Source organism: Rhyacophila brunnea, unplaced genomic scaffold, assembly GCF_057557595.1.
Source record: "Rhyacophila brunnea isolate RB1 unplaced genomic scaffold, BYU_Rbru_1.0 scaffold_1, whole genome shotgun sequence".
Classification (NCBI taxonomy): domain Eukaryota; kingdom Metazoa; phylum Arthropoda; class Insecta; order Trichoptera; family Rhyacophilidae; genus Rhyacophila; species Rhyacophila brunnea.
Genome location: NW_028232751.1, coordinates 44,779,144 through 44,798,276, shown reverse-complemented (window position 1 = coordinate 44,798,276; position 19,133 = coordinate 44,779,144). Strand labels below are relative to the sequence as shown.

General features: G+C 34.7%; 1 protein-coding gene across 2 annotated transcripts in view; it reads left to right on the top strand.

Annotated features, from left to right (window-relative positions):
• Positions 1 to 19,133, top strand: part of fry (microtubule binding protein furry) — a 90,665-nt gene that overhangs the window by 68,865 nt on the left and 2,667 nt on the right. For both annotated transcript variants that reach the window (XM_085944861.1, XM_085944852.1), the window contains exons 35-50: positions 384 to 633; positions 797 to 910; positions 1,794 to 1,894; positions 2,874 to 3,089; positions 3,472 to 3,669; positions 5,130 to 5,438; positions 6,327 to 6,458; positions 8,247 to 8,621; positions 8,798 to 8,872; positions 10,271 to 10,450; positions 10,747 to 10,971; positions 11,819 to 12,148; positions 13,786 to 14,022; positions 17,502 to 17,642; positions 18,112 to 18,290; positions 18,915 to 19,045. In XM_085944861.1, the coding sequence (XP_085800987.1) occupies positions 384 to 633; positions 797 to 910; positions 1,794 to 1,894; positions 2,874 to 3,089; positions 3,472 to 3,669; positions 5,130 to 5,438; positions 6,327 to 6,458; positions 8,247 to 8,621; positions 8,798 to 8,872; positions 10,271 to 10,450; positions 10,747 to 10,971; positions 11,819 to 12,148; positions 13,786 to 14,022; positions 17,502 to 17,642; positions 18,112 to 18,290; positions 18,915 to 19,045 (3,193 nt within the window). The remainder of the gene's footprint in view (positions 1 to 383; positions 634 to 796; positions 911 to 1,793; positions 1,895 to 2,873; positions 3,090 to 3,471; positions 3,670 to 5,129; positions 5,439 to 6,326; positions 6,459 to 8,246; positions 8,622 to 8,797; positions 8,873 to 10,270; positions 10,451 to 10,746; positions 10,972 to 11,818; positions 12,149 to 13,785; positions 14,023 to 17,501; positions 17,643 to 18,111; positions 18,291 to 18,914; positions 19,046 to 19,133) is intronic.

Here is a 19,133-nt window from a genome sequence, read left to right as displayed (position 1 = left end):
CGATGCAATAAGCTTCATGTAAGAGCAGTCTGAAATAATAATAGTATCTAACATTAATTAAATTTACCCTATGTAATTCATGCGCAATTTCAAAGTTAAGTGTTTCCATTATAGTACTCAAACTCTATTAACTGCAACCATAGAGTGCAACACATTTAGAAAGAACTTGGCAGTGGTAGTACTGTCACTACATGAAAGTTTCAAGCATGTTCTTCAAATCACCACATTTCTTCCTGAACTTGTCCTGAACATTAATACTATATAAAGTTGTCATAGTTTGTGGTAATATAGTTTATCGTTCTGTTCATTTCTAACTTCAATAATTTTTTTATGAAATGTTATATTATGTGTTATTGTTAATAAAGATTTTTGTTTGTTTTTAGGTATTCCGCTTCATTGGTGTAGCAATGACTGGACGAATGGTGTCGGATATACTATCCCGCCTAGTCGAGACCGTGGCTGAGCAAGGAGAAGACATGCAAGGCTATGTTACCGAACTGCTTTTGACATTGGAAGCTGCTGTAGATTCATTGGAATCTAATTTCAGACCCTTAGATTTTATGAGAGAAATCTTTAAATCAACACCAAACCTCAATAACAAAGATGTTCAAGGAAATATTCTCCCATCAGGTGGTAAGTGAATGAGACAATGAATAAAAACAATTGAATGGTTCCTTTTACTTGTCATTTTTTAATGAATACTTACAATTAACATGAATGGAATATGATAGCTGTAATTCACCCACCATGAAAAAGATTTCGGCATCCACACTTTATCAAATTAATATGTTTTTAGGAAAGAGGTCTCCTGGCGGATGTGGAGGATGCTTGCCAAGCCACACTAGAAGCACCAGCTACTCCGTGTCATACTGCATGAGAAAAAACACCTCATCACCGAATGAGACCAAAGGTATTCACTATTTATTAATTTTGCACAGATGTTCAACCTTTTGAACTTACATAATATAAGCTTATTTATTTATTTTTCATTCAATGATGATTTACTCCTTTACTGTTGTAATAATACATGGACTCAATGAGTTGGGAGAATAGCTAATAACCTTTGATCATAAAATAAATCTATTAGTTCCTCTATGGTTGGTTGCCTATATGCTGAGAAAATTGATTTACTTTTATATTGTGTCCATTATAGTAACATTATCGACATATAACATTAGGATATTTAACGAACGCTAGCATTATAATTTCTACTATATTACATTGTAAAGTTAGTCGCATTTGAACAATTAAACAATAAACATCAATCAAAATTAGTTTTGTGTAATTAATCAATTCTGACTCCACATGTTAAAAATTAATGCAGTCCATAAAACAACTACAAAATGGCGACTCATGCAAAATGGATACTACAAATTGGTGACCCCGATGTGAAGTTATAACACTGTATTTAGTATAAAGGATGAAAGCTGGGGTCGGAGGTATAATATGATATGTGCTTGAATGAGTGGTAGGAATTTTGAATAGATAACCACTATAACATCTCGGCATTTTGACATTATTCACTTCTCTGAGACGTAAACTGGATTGATCGAAAAAATAAAATATATGAAATAGTATTATTGTTTGTCCACTATTTCTTAATCTTGCGATGAATATAATACATAACTTATTAGGGTATTACATGACACTCATTTAAATTAAAACCGCATGCATTTTAAATGACATAATTAATATTTTTGCCTCGACCGAAATAGTATTTCATTCAATTGTCCAGAATTTTCTTTTAGAATACTTGTATTGATTTTGACCTTGGATATTTCTTTTGTTTTCAGACCGACCGAGAGGTGGCCCAGAAATGAATAAAATGTGTGCAAACCTCTGTAGGTCGCGGTCTGCTCAGTCATTAAAAATGTTGGGAGATTCAGCCACTCAAGTAAGCAGCATTCATTTTGCTTGTGATAATAGTGTGTAATTATCTTATTATCCTTTATATTTATTTAGTACCTAACCGAAAAAAAATCATCTTTTTTTTAAACGGTACGTGTTCAAACACGCGCGTTAACATAATCTTACTCTGAACTACTCTAACTAACATAATCTAACTAACTACTGAAATATGACTATATTCTAAAACATTAGATCGGGAGGTTTAAAAGAATACTATTTTATGTAATAAAAATACTTTATGCAGTGATCAAATGTTTAAAATAAATATAAAGGATAATAAGGCTTCAAAATTATGTAAATAGATTAACTACAATGTTTACAACTGGAATGTCCAGGATCATGCTTTGAAAATACCATAAAATCTCCATTTTGACCTACGCTGCGCACGGCCCCCTTAAGTCATACACTTCACATTGTGGACTTACCGGTTTTTGTCATTAGTTGCCTCATACATATCATTTTATTTATTACAGAATTTAAAAACATGGTTGTTGACAATTCATTATTAGTGTATACCAGCATTTAATAATTAAATTTAGTCTCAGAAGTGTTTTATATTTTGTATAACATAACAACCCGTTAAGTAAATATTTTTACCATTTAAAATAAAATTTCTTTCAAAGTTGAAAAAAACTTTTAAATAATTGTTATATTATAATGTTTTTACCCAAGCAAAAATCCAGCAATTTATTTTGTAACTACTAAGTATCAATGTAACCATTTCAATTCTAAAGAATCTGCTACTCGTTGATTATTATGGACATATATAGATGTCGCCTACTGTGGAGTTGATTAGCCCACTCGGTTCCCGATGAGTGGTTTGCATGTTCAGATCCCACCAGTGGGTCAAATGTCCATGTTTTTTGAATCAATATGTGTGTTTGGACCCTGGCGTGGTCCCAATTGAAACCTCCACAAGCTCCATTGTGACTTCGAAGGGTATATTGCATTTTTTTTTCATTTAGGATGACAAGTTAACAATATTAGCAACACTCTTCTGGCTGGCTGTATCACTGCTGGAGTCAGATTATGAGCACGAATTCCTTTTGGGAGTGGGACTAGTTGGGCGCGTGATGCATCGGTTACCATTAGAGAGGCCGGATGCCCGCGATCGTGTTGACAGGCTGCAAACGCAACTTCGATGGCAGAATTTCCCTGGTGTTCATGCACTCCTATTGAAGGTATTAATCAAGTTGTATTATTCAGTATTGCTATCAAAGTGTGGTTTTACCAGATCAAGCATGAGTTTACAACAATGCATCCTGTGTATGGTGTTAAATCTAACTTGTTTGATTCTACAAACTGCTGTAAATTAATCCAATATTCTGCATCCTTTGCCTTATAGTTTAAGAATAAAATAAATATATCAGACCTTAACCAATTTTGTAGTTTAATTCATAATTGTATGACTTATATACAACAACAAAAATCTTCTTTAGTCTTCATTCTGGTGATTATTTTTACATGATTTAGAGTTTGATTATTTAGATCTATTTTCTGACATGGCTTTCTAAATTCTTCTGATTTTATCTATCATGAACACTATGTGTTTTTTTTGTTTAGGGTTGCACTCATCCGGCCACTTACGAACCTGTGGTAGAACTTTTGACAGAACTAACACCCCTTCTCGAGCTAAGTGTTATAGACCCGACCCAGTGCCTGGCCTTCCCCATGAACGTGATCGCCCTGTTGCCTTATATGCTCTTACACTTTGAAGATGCAAATGAAGTCTGCGTTGGAGCAGCTCACAACATTGCTAAGGTAATTAATTACATTGTACCTATCTAATTTCATCCTTCTGTAACCTGATTCTCAAAACTGTGACACAACCAAAACTGCGATTGTTTATCAAATAATAATCATATCACCATCATCATTATCAGCCGGGGTCAATCCACTGCTGGATGAAGGCCTCCCCAAGCTTTCTCCAACTCTCTCGGTCCTGTGTCGTTCGCTGCCACGTATTTCCGCCGAACTTTACTAGTTCGCCAATCCTGCGGCTTTTAGGGCGACCCTGTGGCCGTTTCATATAATAATCATAAATTTAGAGTAATACTAACTCTTTGTTAAGGTGAATTATAAAATATTCATAGCACAGTACAAATATTAAAAGATCTATTAGGCAATACATGAATAATACAACACTAGGAACATTGAAATTATGGTTGAATTTTCAATAAAATCATGTTTTAATCTTGTCAGTGAATTTATTTCAATACATTTTACAGCCATCATATTAAATGTTGTAAAATTATAAATGCATGATAAAATAATACACTCGTAAATATTGAAGTTTGTAGAGATGAAGCCTAAATATACGAAAGTGAAGCAAAAAAATAACCCCAGCATCCTTATTCCATGTATCCACAGAGAGTTGAATGCATCGCGCTGTGCTTTGCGTGCTGTTATCACTTTGATTATCCGACACAATTCGAATCCGTGGCACAGTAATCTATCGCAGGAAAATTCTCCAATTGCATAGCTGGCTAAATTAGTTTTTATTTTAATTAATTAATTTCTCTTATGCATGCTCATTTGAACAAACTATTTACGTTTTTTATGAATGCGCGCGCATAAGCACTAGAGAATTACTACTTTGCTTCAAATTATAAAATTACAAAGGATTTGCAGATGACAGATGATTTAATACAGTGTTAATATTATCTCCACATATTTCCTAGTCTAGGATGTCAGTTAGAAGGGATAATTATGTAATTAAAACGATACTTAATGATATTGTGTGAAAATCACAGAACTTTTTGACATCATACATTACAAAACCATTGTCAATTTTAAATAAATGAAAAATAACCTAAACAATTCAATTCTTGGCGAAACTTTTATAAAATATATTATATGGAATTGTAAGTAACTTTTAAACATATTCACAATGTAATTAATACGATTGGTTAATTGAATTAATACGTGGATGGGATAAAGATATTTTTTATTGCGGATACAACCATTTTTTGGAAACCTCCCGACGGTTTTGTATAAAGCTACTGGTCTGCTTACTTTCATACAAACTGTAGAGATACAGAAACAGTTCATTGAGTTTGCATTTAAAAAAAAATCACTTATGACAAACTTGAACTTGCTTCAATGATTTTGATATAGAGACCACAGAAGGCTCCATCTCTCAGAAGAAGGGTTTCTTCAACATTTTTGCATAGACTACTATGTAATATAGTGTGCTTAATGTTTCCTGTATGCTATTTCAGGTTTCAGTTGAGAAAAGCAAAAAACTGGAGAATCTCGGCACTGTAATGACCCTTTACAGTCGACGTACATTCAGCAAAGAAAGTTTCCAATGGACTAAATGCGTTGTCAAGTATCTATGGGATACTTACTCTCACCTCTCAATGCAGATGCTGGCATTTTTGGTTGAAGTTCTGGAAAAAGGCGCTACATGTTTACAGTTACCAGTTCTATCCATCCTCCATTGCATGCTGCATTATATTGATCTCAATACGAACTCCGCTCAATCGATAAATGCTGATCTCCTCAGAGTCATCGCTAAATTTGTTGATGTGAGTATCCTCCTTTTAGTTTATCAAAATCCATACTGCACTGACTTTGTTCCCAGTCTCGGATTGTGGTTGAAAATATTGAGGATGCTGCAATGATTTAATAATTAAAATATATAAATAAAATATGTGTGCGGTGATTAATGTTATTTTTCAGAAATTGAATAAGCAAAAATGATTTTTACTTTAATTGCTTATGAGTAAAACTTGCCTGACTAAGGAAGTTACCATTTTCACTTTTGACCAGAGCATGTGGGCCTCCATAGAGTGAAGTTTATATTTAACGCTATTTTTACAAGGAATGGTTGTTATACATTTCAACACCTCATGCGTATAAGGTCGGAACCGCAAAATGCTAACTTTTCAGTAGTACGATTTCTATAAATTTTAATGACACCACAATGTTAATTTAAATGCTGGAATCATATTTTTTAGTTATGCCTATAAAATATTGACTGAAAAAAAAAAATTTTTGATATCGTTTTATTATCTTTAAAATTATTTAATAAAGGCAATGAAGTCATAATAGCCAAAAAACGAGGTTGTGTCGATTTGCTCAACCCATTATATTCTTCTACCTACTGAATTAAACATAATTAAAAAAACAACATGCACTTTCTGTCCAGTTGCAAAATCAAATTCACGGTTTCATAAATTACTACTCTACCAACTAGGCCACTGTGGGTGCAATGATATTTAAATTAACCATATCTGATTATTACATAATATAATAGTGACCAACACTGTTTGTTCAAATTCCAGTTCAAATATATTATTATCAACTTTAAAAAAAAAAAAATTATTATTTGGACATGTATTGTTGTAAGCAATTAAATCTTGCAAAACAATGCTTACATAAACTGTTTCAATTATTTCGTATTTCATTTTCAGGGCGGTGCTAATTATAAGGAAGCCATGAAAATTTTGAAATTGGTTGTCACACGATGTTCTACCCTTGTTGTCCCTCCACATTGGGACACCAATACAAATTCAACACTGGATACCGAGCTACAAATTAAAAAGGTATGTGATTTACAAAAACGGTAAATAATTTTACAATAAACATTTTTTTCATGTAAATAAATTAACACTCAAGCACCCGGTCTGCATTAACCCTTTCGCTGCGAGCCATTTTCGCGGGAATTTATTTTCAGTCAACTGATCTGTTAAAACGGTCACTACAGCTAAAGCAGATCGATTCCAAAATTAAAAAATAGATTACTAGATGAACTATATATCAGTTATTCCAAATGCACCAAGAAATAAACTATATTCGTGACATTCTCACTAAAATAAATCGAAGAAAATGAAGACGCCAAAAAATATCCAAGCTTTGACCGCGCGTTCAAAATGGCGGCCGTCCTGTCTTCACATACACAGTTTCAACACATACTACCGAGCAATTCGCCGCGTTAGTATTTGTTATACACAGGGCTGAGTTGAGCTGCCGGGATTGGTTATGGTCTATGACAGATATATTACTAAATCACTTGTGGAATAATCAGTGGGTTATCGCATTTAGTAAGTCGTAAACTCAAATTTTATTACCGTTTCAAATTCCGAACCTATATTTATTTTCGTCGCCATAAAATAATGTTGTCATCGTGACACTTACTCATTACCATTAGGATGTTTTGGAGGATAAAACACTAAAAGTAATTACTGCACTGCTAAAATACTATTATAATATAATTTATGAGGCGCCGTCGGCTTTTTCATTGTACAAAGGGCCTGTTGAATAATCGCCAGGCATAATACGACCATGTGAACAGAGCTAACACAGTTTCGTGGCACATAAAAAATTAAAATTATCACCCATTATAATAATGTAAATATCAAATATGGAACAATGAACAAAGCCATTCAAATTTACTGGAGAGCTGTGCGTCGATAAAATATTTTCCAGCATTATTTGTTCGATAATATTATGTGGTAGTGACATTTTGGCGGGTGAAATAATTATTTCACATATATTTATGACAAAATGTACAATGTACAATGTACAATGACAAAAAATACTAAAAACAAATCGTCAAAATGTTTCTATCGAGATCACAAATCACTAAGAAAACATACATAACACTAACGTAATCGTAATAATTAATTAAATGGTAAATAAAAATATTATCGATGCACACTTTTCGATGCAAGACCAATGTTTTGTTTTGATAACCCTGGTGACACATCGAGTACACCCGTCTTCGCAATGATTCAAATGACTGAATAACGAGTGTTCTTTTCAAAAATATATTTCCTTGTGTTTTACTTGACATTTTTATGATCTGTTACCTGATATGTCTACCTAAAGGTTTGAACTAATTTTTAAAGCATATTATCCACAACTGTCTCTTTCTGATTTGGTCGAAAATACGAGATAAAGTCTATGGCATGTTTACATGCCATACGCAGTGTAAAGGTTAATGTGGCTCTTTATAAGACCTTCACCTACACCCATATATGATCCAGTTCACGCAAGAACTAAAGCCAACAGACCACAGGCAGCGTCGCAGATTCGCCAATTGGTTCTTGGAAGAACAGGCAACCAATGATGATTTTTCAAGAAAAATCATCTTCAGTGATGACGCACATTTTCATCGCAATGACAATATTAAGCAAAACTGCCGTATTTGAAGCGATTCAAGAGAGGCCATTGAATGCTCGAAAGTTACTGTTTCAAGTACCTCTTCGAAAATGATGAAAGAGCAACCGTTCCAGTCAATGGCGGATTCAAATATTGAATTGTGGATGCAGGATATTTAGTCATTATTTTCCCAAATTCATTTCAAAATTATGTCATTATTTTTTCCACAGGAACTTCCAGGCCGTACAATGGATTTCACATTTGATTTGTCACAAACACCAGTCATTGGTCGTAAATATCTTACAAAAGGAAGTACCGGCCCGAATTCGTTGGCTAGTGGAACCATCAACTTAACACCTGAAAAGTCTGGCGATAAATCTAATGCGGGGAGTGGACCAAGTTCTGTATCCGGTACCATATCCAGTGTTGGCTTAACCGACGAATCTTCGATATGTCCAGTTCCTCTCACCGGAACTGACAAAGTGGAGCCAAACGACGCCATTCCAAATGGAAATGTTCTGTGCCAGTCTCCTAGAAGATCAATGTCGCTTTCGCCAGCTGATGCAACTAATATTAGTGGCTGGAAACGACCGTGGATGTCACAGGTATAAATGATTTCTTATACGCTTACCACATTGGTTTCAAAATACTAATTTATTTACTTACACGAGTATACCAATTATTTTCGTGATATTTTAATGAGAATTAATGAAAATACTTTTATTTAAGTTAATTGTTCATTCTTAGCTTATTTCTTATTTTGGATCTTTCTATTTTACAGGCTAGAGTGCGTGAATGCCTTGTGAATTTATTGACTACATGCGGACAAAGAGTAGGGTTGCCCAAAAGTCCTTCTGTAAGTATAAAATATATTCACAATTACATGATAATAATTACAGTATATCCTCATTAATTCAAACCTAGGATCATTTCAAAACTTTTGAATTTTTGAAACGAAAGTTTTTTTTTTGAAAGTTTTATAACATTTACTGTACATCCAAAATAGAATTCATCATAAGTGATCAATGTAGCGTAAGATATTTTTAATAGATGTTGTCTATACCAGCAATAATAAATTAATCTATGGACATGTTAAAATGAATTTTGTCGAAGTAAATATCTTTTCTGGCCGCGCTGCTAAAGCGTTGGACTATAACGCCATGGGTCCCAGGTTCGAATCCTGGGTCTGGCAAGTACACATATTGTTTTTCAATTTGTGTGTGAGTCAGGGTATGGCCCTAATAGGTTGAGCAAGTGGCTGACATCCATTTCTCGTAAAAAACAAAATCTGTTAATACAAAACCTCTACTCTGTGGAGGCTCATATGATCCTATTAGGATCGGACATGGTCGGAAAAAAAAAATATCTTTTCATTTCTACAAAATTCATTCTTGCATCTGAAAGCCACAAAGTAGATTTTTGGAATAATGCCTCAGTGATAAACTGCTTCGCTGACCGCTAAGCGATCCTCATCTTTCTCAGACAACATTTACAAAATGTCTAATATTTTTGACTTTGTCCGATCTTAATAAGATCGTATGGGGCTCCACAGAATGGAGGTTTGTATTAACATATTTCTGTTTTTAACAAGAAACGCATGTTAGCTACTTTGTCAACCTATTAGGTCCATACTCTAACTCAAACACAAATTGAAAAACAATATGTACATTTGCCAGACCCAGGGTTCGAACCTGACACCCACGGCGTCATAGGCAGACACTTAGGCCGCGCCGCCATCGTGGGGCCGTCAAAGAAAAATGTATTGGCAGAATATGTTTGCAGAACAAAAAAAAACTAGCGTCTAGCACATTTAGGTGTCTTAATAATGGTATCTTCAAAAGTAACCCCCATTGTGCCCAAATCGTGTCCATAGTGTCTTCAACCAATATGTGCAAACTACAGGTAGTGCCATAATAGTTATAATATATATTCATATTCTTTTTAATACTATAATAGGCCATGAGGTCCAATAATAGTAGTGTATTTAGTAAGAGAAACAATGACAAACACCCAGGCTTTGAAAAAGTCACATAAATGGTGAGTGGACAACTACTGGACAACTACAGTCATATATGTAGTGGTACCTTTAATGGTTATTAAATGACCCTGTTAGATTTCAAAAATCGCTAAATTAGGTGGATGTACATAGTAGCGAAAAGCTGGGAATCAAAAAGAATGGAGTTAGGGGAAGCCTTCATCCAGCAGTGGGTCAACCTCAGATGATAAGTATCTTTTCACATTATTTATTCCGCAGGTGATATTTAGTCAGAGTTCTGAATTGCTGGAACGAGAATCATCAATGGCATCTAGCTTAGAAGAAGTGTCTGCACACGGAGACTTCAGCGGGGGATCGAGGAGTCACGATGCTCCGGCTGATCACTTTGGAGTCTTCAAAGACTTTGACTTTCTCGAATACGAGAGTGAAAGCATTGAGGTTTGTTAATATTCTATAAATACATGTTCATTCCGATTGCTTCCCAATTCAGTATTTCATTTTTGTTAATCGTCCACATAATTATAATACATATAACAAAATTTTATATATTACTTCAACAGATAGTATTGTTTTAAACCATTTGCTTCTGATCCGGACAAAAAGATTTAATTTATCTGCAAAAGTATCTACTGATGATTACAATCATTACGAGTATGTGAGACATGGCTTAATTTATATTAACTCATGGTTGTCATATCATATCCCTAACAACTATTAATTTGAAATATTTCCAGGGTGAAAGTTCTGACAATTTCAATTGGGGTGTGAGACGTCATCCTCTTAGCGGCGAGACAGAAATTGATGCGAATGTGCTCAACAGTAGTGGCCTAAGTAGTGCTTCCACGGTGCCAGGAAATTCCAGTGACAGAGAACCAATAATTCCGTTACACTTCAGCTCCCCTGCGATGATGACGGCACACATGCTCACTCCACCTCTGACTATACCATCAAAATCAAAGGTAATTAATTAACAGCAGATGTAAAGATCCAATATACGAGATCTGATACTTATGTACTAATCGCAGCACTAAAAATGAGTTTAAGCCGGCTCTCACATCTAAACTCGCTTCGTCTGCCGCACAGTTATAAATCAAACCTTCCAAAAATGTTGATCCAGTGTTGCATATGAAGACCTCGCACATCTACCTAGCAACAATAGCACGTAACCTTCGAAACGTATAGATATTTGGATGCGGTGATCGGCGAGCCGGTATAGGAATGACTAATTTGTAGGTGTTTGTATGCGTCCTAGCGTCTTCGACTCGCAGCCCGAGAAGCATGCAACAGTAGATGTTTTTTTCAAAGTAAACAGTTGCATTCTACCAATCTGCGGAGCATCATTTGGCAACGTGTGTTTTGTGAATAACGATGACTTCACATCGACGTATTCGACATGTTGCAGGCGTGACAAGTTTTGATGTGAGAGCCGGCTTACAGTGACTTAAATATTTCGTAAAATATTGCTTTTTTAATATTCCTGTAAATTGTCCATGAAACCATTCCTAAGCTTCTATGGAGCTAAACTTGTATTGAGCATCAACAGACTTTTTTACAATGAGTCGTGGTTTGCCATTTACCCAACCTAATGGGTTGTGGCTCGGTATTAAACATACATTGAAAGAGCAATGTTTGAATTTGTCAGATGTGGGATTCAAAAAAAAATTCTAACCATGACCCATGGCTTCAGAAGCAGATACTGCACAGAATTTCGGTATATATTCTGAAATTGTTTTAATGACCGTGTTCAATTATCCAAAGGACTTTAAGTCAGCAGATTAAAGGCAAATTTTAATGTCATGATTTCAGGTTATCGCTGGAGAAGAATCCTCAGATGACGAAGTGGGATCCGAGTCTCCCTTATACGAGAGTTACAATTTACATGAGACAGTAACAGCGCCACTACTGACTCACCGAACCAGAACACATTCCATCTCCAGCGGCTCTAGCGGTGGGGATCTCGGTGATGTGACACCTTGTAATGCTGTGTCTCCAGGTCTTTGCACCCGTCCACTGTCCAATATTATGTTCAGAAACCCCAATGAAGACATGTGGAGAATCACCATTACAAATTTGCTGAGGTGTACTCCACATACTCAGCCACTGGTGCTAGTACACAAGCTGAATACGCTACTAAAGGTAAGATACAAATATTGGTACGTAATTATTAAGATAGAGTCAAAAAGCACAATTTATCTGTAAAAATGACAACACCAAATGTATAATAAATAGGTTTACTACGCTTGCAACATTTTCATTGTCACTTCAGTTTAGTTAGGTTTACCTTTTGGTCAATTGCAGAGGAACCTTTTGGTGCCCACTTTCATGTGTGTCACGATAGAGCAGCATTTCTTAACCTATGGGTCACAACCCAAAATGGTGTTGATTGGTATATTTAGTGAGTCGTGAAATATTCTCAACAAAACAATATCCTTGCCAGCATTTATAGTAGTTATACATGCTGGTAAGAATATTGTATAATATAATATTCTGGCAACACTGTTTACCGTTGAAGTCTCACACGATTACAGTGGTCAAAACTAATAATTACTTTCGAGACGACGGTCTCTTTTCTGTTTCTCTGTTACAATTATATAGTTTGCTTATACAGTCGATCTTGGTTATTACGATCACGGAAATAGTGAGATCTCGGATGTAATGAGGAAACATTCATGGACATTTTAGTTTATGATTTTCTCCATACATTTATTCACTTTTATGATGAGCTACTTCTCGGGTATACCGAGCAAAACTGTTAATGTGTCGATGATTTAAAAAGAACATTTTCGACCTTAAGCAATAAAATACGACCGGGCAGTTAAGTAGACTGATGCCACCGGGATCGGATTACATTTATGACACTAGTTAAGTGTCTAAGTACCTAATTGGTGTTTTCGCCGACAACATTGAAAAAGTATCCTCGCATATGGTTGAAATTGCATGTAAAAAATCCAAGCTTTGTCCAAGTCAGTATGTACCTACCAGCGCCGGCGGCTCAGCACTTCATTATTATAAACAACTTCTTTTGTAGTTTATAATGCCATGCTTGTTTCAGGGATTTTTATGATGGTTTTCAGTTTTTTTATGTTTTATGCTTAAATAGAATGTGGCACGACAAATGTTATATAACGATATAACGAGTAATGCTTATAATGAGCAAATTCAGTCGGTCCCATCTTCCTCGTAATAACCAAGTTCTTAAAATTAATTTATGGACAATGGCAAAACGTGAATACAAAGAAGCATTTTTAGAGATAGGTTTCTCCTGCATTAATGATTGCGGAGCAGACAAGCCGCAGTCTGTACTAAGTTGTGAACTACTAAGTAATGAATAATTGAAACCAAATGGACTTAAAAAACATTTTGAACCGAAATAAAATAAATTTTTGTCAGTACATACTATTTTATTTATTTTATCTTGGGTTGCGAACCAAAATTATTACCCTAAATTGAGTCACAGATCAAAAAGATTAAGAAACGCTGCTATAGAGGGATCACCGTACAACCCAAAAAGTTCATTATTATATTTGTCTTATGATATACTGTCTTCATATACAGCTCTGAAGACCTCACAGTATCTTCAATGAAGCGTTTTATTATAACTTACTGTATGACAACCGTAGTAAAATGTGAGAACCAGTGTAAATCTTCTGTTCACTTTGTGGCTGATATCATAATATGAACATAAAAAATCCAGCATGGTCCTTCATGCGATGTCCCATATTTTCATAATGTGTATGTTATAAAGTAGTATTTATTTTTTCTTTATACTTTAGGAAGCGATCAATAAGACTGTTCTGCTGTGTGAAGAAGGAGTGGGATATTTATCAGTAGGCGTTGGAAACGCCCTTACAGCTGTCGTGGAATTGCTCAATGCTGAAGAACCCCCTTTGATATGGACGGGGCCCAAGCTAGTGGATTGCTCCAAGCTATTTGACTCGCTTCGATACGCCTCATTAGAGATGGACGAACATTTAGAAACATTCTTCGATAGGAAAGACCATGCCCACGAGGTAAAGTACAATAATTTTTTTTATCACATACTAAAAGGTTTTTTATACAGCTCAATAATTATAACCGGTATCGTATTATTCCCACATAGATACAAAAATAAATCAAAATTATTAAATAATATAATTTTTTGTAAAATAGTATTGTAAAATAATCACCCAATGTACACCCGATCCTCTTCTTGCACAGATTTTTTTTGCAAGGTTTCAAAATAACACGGTTTAAAAAAAGTACTAATGATTTTTTATTTACTCTGATTTTTTTGCTTTAACACGGTTTAAAAAAACTAAAAAGAATAAAAATACGGGTGTATGTCATATTTATCAAAAAATTGTGTTGCAATGGACCGCACTTCACTGGTGCATACATGTTGTCACCGGATGCCGCCCAGACATACATACGTACATACATGGCGCCACTAGCCAGTCACTTCGGGTTCGATACGAGAAACGCGCCGCGTGCTTCGGCGTCAGCGTCACTAAATATTTTCAGCGATGAGAGTGATTTTTCGCCAGAGAAAAACAGCAGTATCAGCACGTTTGTTGTCAAGTAACGAGACTGAATGAATATATTGCTCTATGCTAAATTTAATTTAAATCGAAAACTATGTATTTTTATGTATAAAGTAGAACCTCGTTAATAAGAACACTGATAATTCTAAATTTACCGTAATTTGAAATTTTCATGAAAAAAAAGTCCCTTGGAACATTATATTCATATAAAACCATACCTTTAATTCGAATTTCGTAATTCCAAATTATTTCAGGGTCCTGGCATATAAAAATATTCAATAAATCGTAATAAAGTACACTATTTCATGAGCCAGTCATTGAAAATTGTGACAGACTTTTCGTAAAACATCATAAATTACTTATTTTAAGAAGGTAATAAAAATAATCCTGACATTTTATGACCCATTAACACACGCGGCACCGGAATTTTGGTAGGCACATCTATGATCGTAAACAATATTGATGAAAATCATTTTTTTTTTTTCAAATTTAATATTTTTTCCCCATACATTTCATAATTCGTAGTTCGAATTTTTTTTCGATTTACGGTCCCGTGGAATTCGTATTAACGAGGTTTTACTGTATGTATTTTAATGTATAAATAATAAAGAAATTCGATTTATTTTAGAGTATTTTGAGTTGATTTTAAGTAATGGAACCTTATCTTTTTTTACACGGTTTTGTTCTGCGCGGTAATCTTTGGAACGTATCCCCTGTGCAAAAAGAGGATCGTGTGTATACACTTATTCACTCAAACGGGTGCAACTTCAATACAGAGGTGCTTTCGAATGTCTCAATATCAAATGGTTCTATACTATTAAATGCTTCTTCCGTTAATCTGACTAAAAAATTACATTTAACGAAATCTTTATAAAAACAGAAATATCAAATACAATAAAAAGTGAAATTTTTTCCCAATACCTTGGAATATTTTTATTATATTGCAACATTTAAATGTCATGTGTATTATACCTGTCATCACCGCAATTCTTTCATTAACTTGTGGCCCGAATGAGCTTATTTTGTTGTTTTCCTCCTACACAATACGATGTCAGATGACTTATATTCTTCCTAATGTAACTTTTCAAAACTTTTGCCATTATTAACACACCTAAATGACTGATACCGAATACTTATGAGAAACGTCAAATGCTTTCAAGGTGACGGGAAAGAATACTGAAACGGGAGAGGGTATTTTAGTTCTTCGAGCCACCGCATATCAACTTAAACTTTTCGCAATCTACTTGGTTGTCTTAATTATTAATTTGAGCACCACCGGATCATCCGCATAGCCTAATACTTTTCACCCAGTATGTGGTATATATTAGATATAGGTAGTAGCATATTGTTTCCAGCAGCTCGAATTCGTAACTATCGACTCGTGTGGTCGACAACCGTGTGGGATGACAAGTTAGTATCGCCCGTTTCATGCCGTATACGATAATACCTATTTTTGAAGCCACTCGCTACGGACTATTTTAATTCGCGAGTGACCAATTGGCAACATCGCCAAAACCGAGAAAATCGGTGTCTATGGTACGAGATGAAACGTCAAAAATGAAATGTCAAACGAAATCATTATTTTTGTTGGTTATGTTTGTGTATAATTCCTACAATATTCGATTGATTTAGTATACTATGATATAGATATATGTACGTAGAATATAACCTTACATAAATGCGAAACCATATAATATTATTACACTGTAAAACAAGATTTAACAAAATAAACACAGTGTCTTCAATAACATTTATTTTTATGTAGGTATTTATTCATTACAAACCATTATAAAACATAAACATAATTAATTGAACTCAAGATAACAGAGTATTAAGTAACATTGTGAATAGGTAATATAATAATTCGGCATCTTTATTGTTTATAAATTGGTAATTGCCGTGTTCTTTCCGTCAGCGAACTCATTCATTTTGACGTTTTGATTTTCAAGGTCACTGTCACATACGAAACGAAATATCAAAATAAACATGGAAATCGGGAAATAGGTAGGTACATGAATTCACGTCCTTCGTCGTGCAAAAGTAGCAAAAGAATGGAGAGGTTTCAATTAAGTGATCTTAATTGAAATGAGGTAGGTAAGGTTATGTCCGTCTCAACATTATACCTACCTACGACTTTTTAATTCTCCATGGATATAATATTATAAACGTAATAATGTGTCAAAATATAACATACATCTTCTATGTCTTTGATTAATTTTAATCTATACAACCATATTCATTTTTTCGCATTGTAAACTCTTCACGCTTGTAGGTAGGTAGTAACATTAAACTTACGATAATAAACCTATATGGCGTGAGAATTTGTAAAATATATCTCACAAGCTCTTTGTTTAACCGAAAATTACGTATAAATAGTGCATCACTGAGTGAAAAAGCATTTTGACATAAGTTAACATAATTATTTGATCTGTTTAGCGGATGATTACGTGATCCTAAAAGTGCAGCAAAAGTAACTATTTATGGGATTGACATATTTTACAATAATTGGGTGAACGATACAAATCTATAGCAATGCTTTGGCGAAATATAAAATAATAATATGTAGGTAATTATTCTCGCGAGCCCAATAATAAAATACTATCTTTTCGCAGCCTAACCTTTCACTTTTATTTGACAGTTCAAAACTAAATTGCGTTATCGGCGCGAGACATCAGTGCGCATGCTCACATACTCAACTCGTATGGGGGACTATGGTCACGAGTGCCTTTTGGTATGGGCAATAATGTCGACACGGATTATGACTAATTCAGGTAGTGATAAGTTTCGACATGCCATATTTCGATAACCTACGTCACTTTCGCGAATAACTACGATGTTTCACACGACTCGCAAGTTCTAACATAAGGCCCCTGGTAGGACGACATGTTAAAAAAAAACATGTGGGACTCGTTTCATGTGAATAAAAGTGCTTTGAATATTTTCATTACAATTATTTTTATTTCTTTCAGTGTGTTGAGAGTGCTAGAGGATCAGTGGTGTGCGACGAAGTCGGCAGGGGCCTTTATAAATTGGTTTTTCAACTTTTATTACTCCTAGAGACCAACACTAAAATGATTACAGCCATACACCAATCTGCTATCGCCAAAAATGTAAGTGGATAAACGGCACATTCTTTTTATGTACCATTAGAAAGTACCATTTATTATTTATGGGGAAAAATATCACCTCTACTTTAGTTTATTTAACCATTCCCCCAAGAATAACTCTGCTTTAATCACAATATACATTGCAGTGCTCCCAACCGTACTATAATTTTATGCCAAATATGTTCTAATTTAATAATAATATTAAAAAAATAATACTGTTACTCACAAGTGTTTTTCAGAGATGCTTTATTTTTTTTACACCTTTTTAAAATCCTGTCCAATCAACATAAAAGATGGCATCACACCATTCCACTATCATATCTCAATGGGAGCAAGTATTGTTATTCGACTATTTGGTTAGGTGAAGATTTTACTTGGAAAGTTATATCAGGAGTTTGGCTAACTTACCAAGTTTACGACAGTCAGGGAAATCCTTGTATCACATGATGACTGGATTTCATTATCTTTGCAGGCAATCGATGGGAGTGACATAGTTACTCCAATTAGAGAAGCGCTGGTCAGTTTTGTAGGTGCGGAAGGTTGGGGAAGCGATGGAGGCAGCACACCTACTCCTGGCGCATGTCCGTCTCCAGCACCAGCCCCAGTCAGTTGTGATGACTATTACTTGTTCCTCTTGCTCAATGAAAAGAAGTAAGAAATTTTTGATCCCTGTGTAAGTTTATTAACACCGCCTTGGCGATGTTGGTTCAATCCTCATAAGCCATTTTCAACTAACCTGTTCATTAATAATTGTGTCCAGGTATAGAATTTTCCTCTGTTCCATTCCTATAACCCTCTTCAATGACAGACCAAATAGATACGAAGCCCATCCCCATAAAACAAAACCATTTGTGATACTGCCATATTATGGGAGTTATATGTATGCTCATCCTTGGGCCGGACGTGTTGTAAAGCGAGTAGACAAATGCATGTATACAATGGTCCCCAAATGGTATTAAACAACAAAGAGCCACCATAAAACCCACTGAATTGGCAAATTCATCTGAGTTTAATGGATATACATAGTAGTGAAGATCTAGGTTGAACTATGCTTTATCCATTTCACAAAGTATCTCGGCTATCGCAAGAAAAACGAACAAGCTTAATCAGTGACATTTAAATAAATATTTAACTGCTTTTGTGAAGAAGTATTTAAAATTTTACAACAAATTAGTCATAAAATAATAAAAACAACCGGCCATCGATGTATTCATATCTTAGATACATAAATGCCAATGTTGAAAAACAATTTCTAGAGTTATCTCGTAATTTCAGGTGGGGCGATGCCTTGAACCATGTTAGAGAAAAAAATTCTGAAAGGATTACAGAAAAGGGAGACCTGCCAGAAGACGATGTAACCGTGCTTTTACATATCTACTGCAAAGTTCTCTTCACAAACCAACCAGGTAATTTATATTTATTACATATATTGTTTTTCATAATAATCCGGCCATCAATCACTTCTTGGCATCTCAGACAGTATTGTGAACTTCT